We start from the raw sequence: 12,335 nt of genomic DNA, 5'->3' as shown, positions 1-12,335 counted from the left end.
ATATCAGAAATGCAGAATCCCTGGCCCCACTCGGACCTACCAATCAGAATCCAAATTTGATCAAGTCCCCCAGATGACTGATGGCTGAAATGACTGACACTGGTTGAAGTGCATTCTTTAATTGGCTGTAATGGACTGCATGTTTATGTCATCCCCCCAGTTCTTACATTGAAACACTAATCCCAGTAGGGCTGTGTCTGGGGAAGGAGTCCCCAAGGTGGAGCCTTTGTGATGGTGCTAGTGCCCTTGCCCATGGAGATGTGAGAGAGCTTGCTTCCTGCCTCCCTGTTCTCTGCGATGTGATGAGGATGCAGCAAGCAGGTGGCCTCCTGCAAGTCAGGAGGAGAGCCATCGCCACACACCATATCTTCCAGCCCCTTGATCTGGGGCTATCCAGCCTCTGGAACTGAGAGCAATAGATTTCTGTTGTTGAAGTCCCCCAGCCCATGGTATTCTGTGACAGCATCCTGAAATGACCAAGACACTTATCATAAAGTTGTAAGCCCTAGGAGCAGGTGAAACTATCTCGTTCAGACTGGATTTTATATTGGTGAGTCATTATCCCCATTTTACATGTGAGACATGTAAGGAACTGAAACCAGTGGCCTAAAGTCATAGAACTAGACACAACATCCAGCTATTCCACTCAGCTCTCGCTTGGTCTCTGTGCAGGCCCCCTATATCTCCCACTAAGAGAGCAGATTTCCTGGCAAAGATTTATTTCTTTGAATCTGGTGGAGAAAAGACAAACTTTATCCAGTCATTTTTGGTTTTTGTTCTTCAAACCAGGAAGAAAGTTCAGAGAAATATTATAGTTGTGCCTGAGGGAGAACCATCTTGACACACAGATAAAAGTCCAGAATCTCAAGCTTGAGGGAGTCCTGTTTCCAAAAGAATCGCTGAGTTTATTTCTGGTGTGTGTGTGTGTGTGCACATGTGACGAGTGACGAGCCTTTAGTATACTTGATCAAATATAGAGATATCACACTGAAGAAACTTACAGCGGAACCTGCTGTCCTATATTAAAAACAAAGTACTGTACTGTACTCAATTTATCCCTAGCAACAGAAAGGGTCATGAATATGCATTTTGGCTAAGAAAATTATTTCTTTTCATAGCCTTATGTGTGAGGCTGTAGGCTAAGCTAATCAACATAGTTAATTTTAGCCCTAGTTAAAAGAGTTCATTTTAGAAAAGGTCAGACTTCTAACGTATAGCTTTTTAAACAAATATTTATTGTATTTATTTCAAATACAGAGTTACAGAGAGAGAGGTAGAGACAGAGAGGTTTTCCATCTGCTGGGTCACTCCCCAGATGGCTGCAACGGCTGGAGCTGAGCCGATCTGAAGCCAGGAGCCAGGGGCTTCTTCTGGGTCTCCCACACAGGTATAGGGGCCCAAGGACTTTGGGCCATCTTCTACTGCCTTCCCAGGCCATAGCAGAGAGCTGGACTAAAGAGGAGCAGCTGGACTAGAACCAGTGCCCCTATGGGATGCCGGCATGTCAGGCCAGGGCTTTAACCCACTGTGCCACAGCACCAGCCCCTGACTGAGTCCCTGCTAAGTCCTGGGCTGGGAGGGCTGGACTTCCTCCTGGCTCAGTGGGGACTGGTGATGGTGATGGACATGGGAGGAATTGAGGGTTAGAGAGGTGAGGTGACTCGCAACCCAGGGTTTCCAAGAATCTAGTTGGATTGAACCTGGAGGCTATGGTCCTGCTGAGCTGTGCGTGTAGAATGAAGACCCTCTAAATAGCAGTGTCCAGGAGCACTGTGTGAAAGGTGGGAAACATTCTAGAATCTTATCCCAGGTGACTGCTGGTCACATGAAATATAGCTGGTATGATTGAGCTTGTCATTTTATTTTATTTAATTTTAACAGTTCCTACTTACGTAGCCAAATGTGCCAATGGCAATCATATTGGACAGGACAATTCCAGAATGTACACGACTTTGAAGGAAGGATGCTAGAAAGCAAGAGTGAGTTCAGATTACAAAAGCCCAAGTTTTGACCCAAAGGTACATAGGAGAACCATCTGGAAAACAGAAAAATAAAACTGCCTGAACCCAGCCTAGGGCCAACCCAGAGTTCCTATCGGTACATACTTTTGAATGAGAGCCACCGTATTCTCTGCTAGGAGCGACGTCCGGGAAGGTTGCTTCCATCCAGATGATGTAAGATCGTGCACTCCGTTTTATTGGCAGGGGTGTGGGACACGGTTCGTGCTTTAGGTAAGATTTGCACAGCCTGTTCGTGACCTCTTGGAGGCGGAAGATTGGACATGACTGCAGAGATAGGTGGGGTACTCGTCTCCCCTCAGAGCATCAGGATACTCATTTCACTGGGCTGTCCGTATTCTCCCCTGGACTGAACACGGGTTCAAAATGTCCCTTAGCACATGGGCTCCTGCAGGCCTCCAGCCTCGCTGAATGTATGTGATTGAAAAAATCACAGTGGCTTCCCCTGGGCCCAGAAGCAGTCTGTTTGTAATGAAATGGAGATGTGGCAGCCCTTTGGAATGGGGCATTGGCTCCCTGGGGCCTCCAGCAGGGCCATTGGTTATCCTCAAAGGGGATGACTCACAAGGGCAGGGACGATTGCTGGTCTTCAAGTGCACTGCCCCCTCTGTAACTTCTGAGCTCCAATGACACCCTGAGAACTGTGTTCTAGGCCCAGCGGATGACTCACAGAGCAGCCTCCATAAACCGTTTCATGTGGGGGCGGAAATGGCTTCAATTTAAAAAAAAAAAAATTGAAAAGGAAAAATAAAATCCAGTGCATGCTGAAGTTTAGAAATCGTCAAAATGCCTTTTCCAAAACAGCAAAGTTTCAAAGTGTGGAGTGTTTTCTTCTAATAATGCAGGGAGGTTATGTCGAGGGATGAGAGGCTTCTTAGCGCCTGGGAGGTTGGGAGCTTGGGCTCCAGGACTGGCTTGTGTCTAGCTGGAGAAGTAACCCCTGCCTGAGCAGTATGTTCCTCCAGCTCAGCTGCTGCTCCTTTATCTCCCAGTGCTCCTTTGACCCACCTAGAAGTCAGCTTGGCCCTCCCTGCCCCTGGGAGATTTGGGGAGCTGGTCTCCAGCTCCTTCATGACTGCTGAAGACTCGCAACCGCGGACTTCCCTCCGGAGGCCCGTGCTTGTGGCTTTCAGAGGCCCAGCTTTTCCACCTGCACCAAGTGCTGGGGGAGCGCAGTGTCTCACTGGGCCTGTGGCCTTTTCCCATCTCACTGGCGGCAGCCCCTGCCACTCTGTTTGCCTGTACCGTTCTGGCTCCTCTTGTCTCTGGCAGAAGGGGGTCACACCATCTTGCTCTGCATGTTTGCCAGGTGTTTTGCTAAAACTTGTTTCTTAAGAGGAGCTCTCATGCCAACTAGTATGAAAACTAACAACACCTTTAAAAGTTTTAAAATGGTTTCATGTCTTACAGAGTTGAGATTGAGAGCTTTATTTTAAATTTGTAATAAAAGTTTACAACTTGATTATAGAAGTAAAGCCATAAACTGAAAATACCAGTGAATAAAGGTCTTAAATAATTTTTTAAGATTTTATTTATTTATTTTAAAGAGCTACACAGAGAGAGGAGAGGCAGAGAGAGAGAGCAAGAGAGGTCTTCCATCCACTGGTTCGCTCCCCAATTGGCCACAATGGCCGGAGCTGCGCCTATCCGAAGCCAAGAGCTTCCTTCGGGTCATCCACGTGGGTGTAGGGTCCCAAGGGCTTGAGCCATCTCCCACTACTATCCCAGGCCATAGCAGAGAGCTGGATCAAAAGAGGAGCATCTGGGACATGAACCAGCACCCATATGGGATGCTGGCGTTTCAGGCAGCAGCCTTACCCGCTACGCCACAGCGCCTGTCCCTGTCTTTTTCTTCTAATTTATCCTTGCCTGACATCAGATGGGACTCCTTGGGGGATACTGAGGCAGCTTGGGTAGACAGTGTGTACCTCCTCAAGGCATTATTATTATTTTGAGAATGTTGTAGCATATTAGCCACACATTTCCTCTATGTATGAGGAAATACTGTTTTTACCTAAAATGTTTTTATATAAAGTGAATTTAGGCAATCTTTGCCATACTCACAAATGTCATTTTGGGGAAAATGAAAAATTCTCTGATATATGCCTTGTCCATGTAATAACAACAATTACCATTCTGAGTATTGTCATTCTCAATTTGTAATGGTCTTTGGAGAGGCCATACTGACATATGATAAGTTGATTTGTTCTTATTATGGCTTTAAAAGCCTTTGTGTTGTGTATTTCCTGCCTTGGTATGGTAGAGTCATTGCCTCTTTTAGGAAATTAGGAAAGGAGGAGAAATATGAAAGACATCATGGTCAGCTCTCTGACGCTAAGGACCCCCTACCTTCACCTGCCCCACCACAGTGGGAATAAACACCGTCCTGTCTTCTCAAAGAGATTCTTTCCCCTGGATGGTGGGTATGATAAGAATCAGTTTAAAAAGTATCTTTGGGAGGCTGGTGTTGTGATGAAGCCACTTAAGACACTGCCTTCAATGCCAGCATCCCATATGGGCACCAGTTCTATTCCCAGCTGCTCCAGTTCCTATCCATCTCCCTGCTAATGCACCTTGGACAGTAGTGGAAGAGGGATCAAGTCCTTGGGCCTGTGCCACCTGTGTGGAAGACCCAGTTGGAGTTCCAAGCTCCTGGCTTCATCCTGGCCCAACTCTGGCCATTGAGAACATTTGGGGAGTAAACCAGTGGATGGCAGGTCTCTCCCTCTCTCCCTCTCCCTCTTCGTCTCTCTCTGTTTCTTGCCATAATTCTGCCTTTCAAATCAATAAAAATAAATCTTTTTTTAAAAAAGTATATTTGGAGTATTATTGTGCTTCCTCGGAGAAGAGGCAAAAAGGTGCACATTCATTTGCTGGGTTTCCCAAATCACAGTCATTCAGCCACCCAGCTCAGCAAATACTAAATCTGACACCATTAGTAACCATTCCGAGATGCAGGGAATCTGTGAGTGCCACAGAGTGCAGGGCACGTGGAGAGAGCCGTGGTCCAACAGTGTGTGCCATCAACTCTGGGTTTTCTTGGCCAAGTCCTCAAACTCTGTAGCCCTGGGCATGAGGCTAACAATCTCAGTATAAACACATTTTCTGGTGTTCACAAGCATCACTACAGCTGAGATAAAAGTTCAAGGTATGTGAGAAAGAGGATTGTAGGAAGGCTCTTAGGGGGGAAAAAAAATCTGTATTGTCTTCCTCTACTCCTCCCCATCCCGCTCACCCTGGAAAACACCAGGAAATTACTGTCAAGTGACGCTGAGAAGTAGTTTGAAAGTGCTCATCTTTTAGAAATTTATGCATTTATTCATCCAACAAGAACTTTTTAGTGTCTGCTTTGAACCGTGCACTGGGTTAATTAATTTGCATTCTGATCTTGTGTCCAACATCCACATAGCTCTGTGACCTTTGGTTGGCCATTAACCTGTCGGAGCCTCATTTTGCTGACCTGGAAGATGGACATAAAGATATCATCCTGGTCTAATCTGAAGAATTGTTACAATAATCAAATTGAATAACAGATGTGAATGTGCTTTTTTTTTTAGTTTTTTTTTTAAACTTTTATTTAATAAATATAAATTTCCAAAGTACAGCTTAAGGATTACAATGGCTTTTTCCCCCCATAACTTCCCTCCCACCTGCAACTCTCCCTTCTCCTGCTCCCTCTCCCATTCCATTCTCATCAAGATTCATTTTCAATTATCTTTATATACAGAAGATCAATTTAGCATATATTAAGTAAAGATTGCAACAGTTTGCACCCACACAGAAATACAAAGTGTAAAATACTGTTTGAGTACTAGTTATAGCAATAGTGAATGTGCTTTTAAAACTGTACAAATATAAAGACAAAATCTTTGGGCTACTCACTCTCAGAGTTGTTCTTCCCCATCAACGACTTGGGAATAGTCCTATTATTTATAAATCCATAGAAACTGTAAGCAGCACAAGTTTAACTCTTCCAATAGAAGTAAAGTTTACTTCCTTTGTCCATGAGTTGTATGTAGCATATAAACATGGGAACACATAGCCATAGTAGACAATCTTATATATTTTATAATTGTTCTTCTATGAAGGATTTTGAAAAAGCTCATGCAGAGATTTCAAAATTTTTTCCACTAAAATGAGCTTATCTTTTAATTCTATTTGGTATGAATGTTTTGAAGTGTCCCATCTATTGCATGTGATCATACTTTTATTTGAGCTTGTCACGCCATAGTGCAGTGGTCCCCAGAGTACGACTCTGGCCAATAGCATCAACATCATCTGGGAGCTTGTGAGAAATGCAGATGCCTAGGTACCGGCTAAGAGCTGCTGTATCAGCAACCTTGGTGCGGGGCCCAGTGAGCTGCACTTTAACAAGCCCTGCAAGGGACCCTGATCCTCATTTGAGGAAGGAGTTTATTTGGGTCTTAATTTTAGGCTCTGATAAAGAGCACTGCTTTCCTGGAACAAGACAATGGCCTCTCTTTTTTCTCCAACATGGAGTTGGACCATTGGTGTCCAAGCCTGGGCAGCTGTCACTGGACCCCTCCCTAAATGCACTGTGTCACCGCTGTCCTGTATGGACGGGAGCTGGAAGGCCACTCTGCCACACCTGCCACGGGGCTGACTCCAGGCGGTGAGGAAGTCACAGCTATTTATCACAGACCGTTTTCCCCTCGCTGACAGGAGAAATGAGCCTTAGCCTAACAAGTCTTCACATTGGGCCCACAAACAGAACACATGTGGCCTGACAAACTCGGTGTGAACGAACTTAGGTTTCTTTTCACTTTTCCTTGGAACATGAGCCCTTTTCTGATCTGTGCCATGTCAAGGATGCTGCTCTGGAGATGCTGGACATGAATTCTTCCCACACGCAGCCCCTGCCCCTGGGCCTGTCATTCTGTGCCAGACTTCACAGGAGGGAATCTTGCATGAGAGAGGGAAGGGGCCGAGACTCTGCTCCACGAGCCATGATATGGCAGCGCTAGACTTGGTGTTTCGGAAAGAGAAATGCTTGCCTGTCACAGAGCTAGACCCTGACTCCCTGCCTGCTTCTGAAAATAGAGCTTCATTGGAGCACAGACACACTCATTTATGTTTCTCATTTGTTTCCACACTACAAAGGCAGAGTCGGGCAGTTGTGAGAGAGGCCACATAACCTGCAACACCTAAAATGTGTACCATGAAGCCCTTTACGCAACAGTTCTGTCAACCTGCACTGGAGAGGTTCCCTCTGAGCTGCCTGAAGGGACTCCAGATGAACATGGAGGAGAAGCGTGCAAAACGCTCAGGGGCCCTGTGCAGGCGAGCAGCATGGAAACCAGTTGGAGACGTGACACCTTACTGCTGGTTTCCATTGGATTCTGGACCGCTTTTGAGAAATGAGCCCCTTTAAAACAAAGAAATGTGGCACACAGTTGTAATCATCTAATATTTGTGTCTGTCCCTGATGTCGGAAATTACAGGCAAAGCTACAAAGTGTTTTCCTTCCAACAGTAATGAATACTCACTGGGCTCTTACCATGTGCACAGCACTCTGTATGCATCATGCTATCGCATGTTCACAATAGTTTTGTGACATGGGAACTGTGTAAAATCCCCATTTTACAGATGAGAAAACTGCAGTGTAGAAAGTTTATGTAATGTGGACTGAGCCAGGCCAAAGCCAGGAGCCAAGAACTCCATCCACATCTCCCAAGTGGGTGGCAGGGTTCCGAGTCCTTGGGCCATCTTCTGGGGGATTTCCAGGCATATTAGCAAGGAGCTGAATCAGAAGCAGAGCTGTTGGTACTTGAACCGGAGCTGTGATGTAGGATGCTGGTGTCACAGACAGTGGCTTAACCCACTGGACCACAATGCCAACCCCTAAACCAGTATTTTTCAAACTGTGGGTTGAGTGGTCAGTTTATTGAGCTGCATCCAGGATTAGGTAAAAAAAAAAAAAAAAAAAAAAAAAAAAACCTAATTGAGACCAGAGTGTGTCACATGCGGTTTGAATGGTAAGTCTTGATGCATGAAACCTGTTTCAACTATAAAAACATTTGTGTGCATATAGACATAAAAGCACATGTGTGTGTGCCCTGGGCACCAGTGTAGGTGATATTTGTAATTGTGTCACAGTCAAGTCTGAAAGCTGGATTGGAGAGGAATTAAGATCAGAGAAAAAAGGAAGCAAGAGGGAGAAAATACAAATGAGTGATTGAATGAATAACTGTCAAAGAGACAGACTTGGAGGAGAAGAAGTAATGAGAGGAGAAAAAAAACAGACAACTCTGGAAGACACAAGAGATTCAGGGAGAGGGGAAGGGGAAGGAAGAAGAGGAGGAAGCCATATGGAAATCATATGATTCTGCCTCCCAGTGCACTCAGCAAGCATACGTCGCTGCCTGCTGGCAAAACTGGAGACCTGTCAGTGGGTTTAGTTTTCATGCTATGATACTCTTTACCATTCCAAGTGTGAATAGAGATTTTTATGAAACATAGCTCCTACACACAAATCATCTATCTGATGCTCAACTATAAATTGGTGGTCTGAAGGGAAACAGTCTGCATTGAAATGCATGCAGGAAAGTATAACATCCCTGCTGTGCCCCTTCCGAAGGAGCTGGCAAAGGCAGTTCTGAGTTTATGTAAATTTTGTCTTTTTGAACTGACTGATTTTGATTCCTTTGCACAGCCTCTTGTATTTTAGTTGAAACCATAGGCAGGAAACAGATTTTAAATAGTCCTACTTCCAGAGAATTCTGCATCCACTAAATATTTTACTTTCAAAGGATTCTGGAGCCGGTTAATGAAGAGCTTATTTTTATGGCTGTGGAAGTTCAGTGAACATTTGTATGAAGCTTCCCTGTCTACAGATGGTGTCAAAAGAATTGTGTGACTGAATTGTCATAGCTAGATTTATGTTGATCCTACTGGAGAAAATGGAACTCCATCAGTTGAATTCTCTCGCCCAGATTCTCTTTGGTGAGGTGGTAGACCTAGATTCAAGCCTTGATTCTGACCCAAAATTCTGCATTTTCCCTCCAGACAGAAAATAGCAACAGTGGGTTGAAAAACGGTGCTTGCATGTTACAATTTAGAGGAATAATTTTGTCTGTGAGTTGGAGTGTGGTGCAAAGTCTGAAATGCCCACTGTTTCACCATGGTAGAATTTCTTTATGTAATTTCTTCCTCTCTCTACCCAGTGATGAGCCTCTGTTTCTAGGCCCCCATTAACAAATTAGAGTTTATATTGCTGTGCTTTATTGTGAGCTGGCCTTGGCCTTGAAGATTGTTCTAAGCACCAACCTTGTTTTAATTACTAATAACATTGCACCAAGGAACTCATGTTCCTGGCACCGACTGAAGTGAGATTCTTTCCAAATACTAAGTGTTGGCTATGTAGGACACACCAGAGTGAATTCCACTTCAGAAACCCTTCATTGCCTGTTAGAAAAGAATTGTGACATTTCCCCAGGCTTACCAAAATGTCACTGCTGAACTTCCTATCCATCTTTTCTGGGCCAACTACTGACATCTTTAAAAAGAAACTTCCAGGAAAAATATTGACATAATTTCACCCCCACTGCCTCTGCTAAAAACTTGTGTGTTGTGTCACAGGACCCTTCAACCAGAGCACATTTTCCTGCCTTTGCTCCCAACCCTCTTCTTTTTGTATTAAGAATGCATGCCTCCAAATGCAGACTCTAAAGAAACCATTTCTTCTTGTCTCCTGGTTTTATTCTTTTACCTTCAGAGGGTGGTTGCCAATGGAAGGCCCCATCCTTTCCTCTTCTGGGTTCATTTTGCTAATCCCTTCAGGAAGCCAAGATTGAGCTCTGTGTTCCAGGCTTGTGCAAACAGAACATGCATCTGCAGGAAAACAGGAGCATCCTAGCCTCATTAACGTTTTAATGACCATGACACCTGCTTGTTCTTTATTTCAGTTATCCCAGAAGACCCGTTTGTGGCTGAAGAGTATTATGCTGATGTGTTTGATTCCTGTTCTGAAGAGAGTGAGGAGCAGGAAGAAGAAATCTTGTTCTCAGGACCAGAGGGGGAGGCCAAGGATGGTTACAGAACAAACCAACAGGTATATGCCACTCCCCCCCAGAAGCCAGGGAACCATCTGAGGAAATGATCAGATGCGCCGAGAGAGAGAGAGAGAGAGAGAGAGAGAGAGAGAGAGAGAGAGAGTCTTATAACCTGAATGGTGACGGAGGGGCTAGAGTTGTTATGATGGCCCCGGGTGATGAGTTTTGATTGGCTCAGGGGTAGGTAGAGCCCCATGGAATCCTGAGACTCTGATCTGCATTGCATTGATGAATGAACAACGCAGGTGTCTTTGTAGGTCTAACATTTATGTTTCTCCTTCATGTTGGGCATTACAGACAAAAACACAGAATATTTGCCTTACTAATTCTAATAGTAACTAGTGTTTATTGGGTATATACCACATGCACAGTGCTTTGCATCCATTGTACCCTCTTTAGAAGGGAGAATAGGATTTTGAAATATATTTTCTTGGTAATCAGAATTTTGAGTCATATTTATAAATTTAATGCAAATGCAAATTTGTAAATACTGAACTTAGTGCTGGGAATGTGACCCAGAGATCCCTAGTGTAAGGGATGATCTTTCTAGCTACTTTCATATCCTGAGAGCTCAGATCTCTTTAATAACAGCAAGACTAGAGGCCCACATTGTGTCACAGCAGGTTAAACTGTACACCACCTTGTACATCAGTTGCACAGCCACCTTGTACACCAGTGAACCATACCAAAGCACCTGTTCAAGCCCCAGCTGCTCTGCTTTCAATCTAGCTCCCTACTAATGCACCTGGGAAAGCCGCAGAAGATGGCCCAAGTACTTGGGCCCCTGCCATCCATGTGGGAGACCCAATGGAGTTACAGGCTTCAGGCTTCAGCCTAGCCAAGACCTTGCTGTTGCAGCCATTTGGAAAGTGAACCACCGTATAGAAGATCTCTTTCTCTTTCCATCAACTGCCTTTCATATAAACAAATTAAGACTTTAAAAATATAATAGTTTTGTTAAGCCCTATGTAGGCCATAGACCAAGAAATAGCTCCGACATGTGCTTTCTTTGTTGGTTGTCTGTAGGAAAGGGGACAAGCAAGAGATATGAGCAGAAAGCAGATGAGTTTAGGAAACCTATGTGCAGGTGCCTGATTTTCTTCTTAATATATACACCTGGCAACTCTTACAGTACTTCCATGAGGACAGAGCTTTTATTAACCTGGAAACCATTCAGCTATTTAAAAAAGTCAAGTATGGAGAACCTCAGTCAATGGAAACTTAATTAGAAGAGATGATTTTTGGAGTGTAGAGAAGGCTGTACATAATCCACTTTAATGAAGACTAACCAGCACATCATAGTATTCAGTACAGCCAATAAGAAATGTCCTCCAGTTCTACATAAGAGGAGAGACAGGGGGAAGGGAATTTGCAGGGTATGTGCACGTGGTCAGGCAGGTAAAGGGATGAAGGGAAGAGAAAAAGAAAGGTCTCCAGAATTTGAGACAGTTTCTTTGAAAGAGAAAAAGTACATGTTGATAATGTAGAGAAGGAAAGGGGATCAGATTCAGAATGCCAAAATAAAAACTTTCTTCATCCCATGTTCCCATTCCCACTGATGGAATATGAGAAACAGCAGAGCCTCCTGCCATGAATTGAAGACATGCTTTTCATTTGCTTCTGTAGCCCTGTAATACATGTCAGAAACCAGCCTTCTGTGCCTATGCTTGCAAAGCAGATGAGATGAAAAATGTATATTTGATTTTTGCTCAAAGCACCAAGTGGGAAAATTTTAGCTACTAATGTTATAATTTAAAATTTTTCACAAGTTTTATTTCATTTACTTGAAATGCAGAGTTACAGGGATGTGGGAGGCAGGGAGAGATCTTCCCTATACTGGTTCACACCCCAAATGGCCAAAATGGCCAGGGCTGGGCCAGGTTGAAGGCAGAAGCCAGGGGCCCAAGTACTTGGCCCATGTTCCACTGCTTTCACAGGTGCTTTAGCAGGAAGCTGGATCTGAAGTGGAGCAGCCAGGACTCAAACTGGTGCCCATATGGGATACCGGCATTATGGTGGCAGCTTTACCCATTATGCCAAAACACTAGCCCCTAAACGGTTTTTAAATAAAATAGAACAAATCTGGGAAACCACATGAATACGCTATATGACAAATACCACCAAGTCAAGAATAGAACTCCCCAGCCCCAGAAGCCCCACCTTTGACATAACGATTAGAGCATAGGGCTGGAAGTCAGACTGCCTTTATCAGATCCTGCCTTTGTCCTTTGCAGGTTGTATGACC

The 12,335-nt window shown here is 44.4% G+C and overlaps 1 protein-coding gene across 1 annotated transcript in view; it reads left to right on the top strand.

Moving 5' to 3' along the window:
- Positions 1 to 12,335, top strand: part of NEK11 (NIMA related kinase 11) — a 326,453-nt gene that overhangs the window by 176,044 nt on the left and 138,074 nt on the right. The window contains exon 14 of the mRNA XM_062214781.1: positions 9,944 to 10,089. Within this exon, the coding sequence (XP_062070765.1) occupies positions 9,944 to 10,089 (146 nt within the window). The remainder of the gene's footprint in view (positions 1 to 9,943; positions 10,090 to 12,335) is intronic.

Source organism: Lepus europaeus, chromosome 2, assembly GCF_033115175.1.
Source record: "Lepus europaeus isolate LE1 chromosome 2, mLepTim1.pri, whole genome shotgun sequence".
Lineage (NCBI taxonomy): Eukaryota > Metazoa > Chordata > Mammalia > Lagomorpha > Leporidae > Lepus > Lepus europaeus.
Note: the sequence above shows the minus strand (reverse complement) of the source record. Positions and strands in the feature narration are given on the sequence as shown.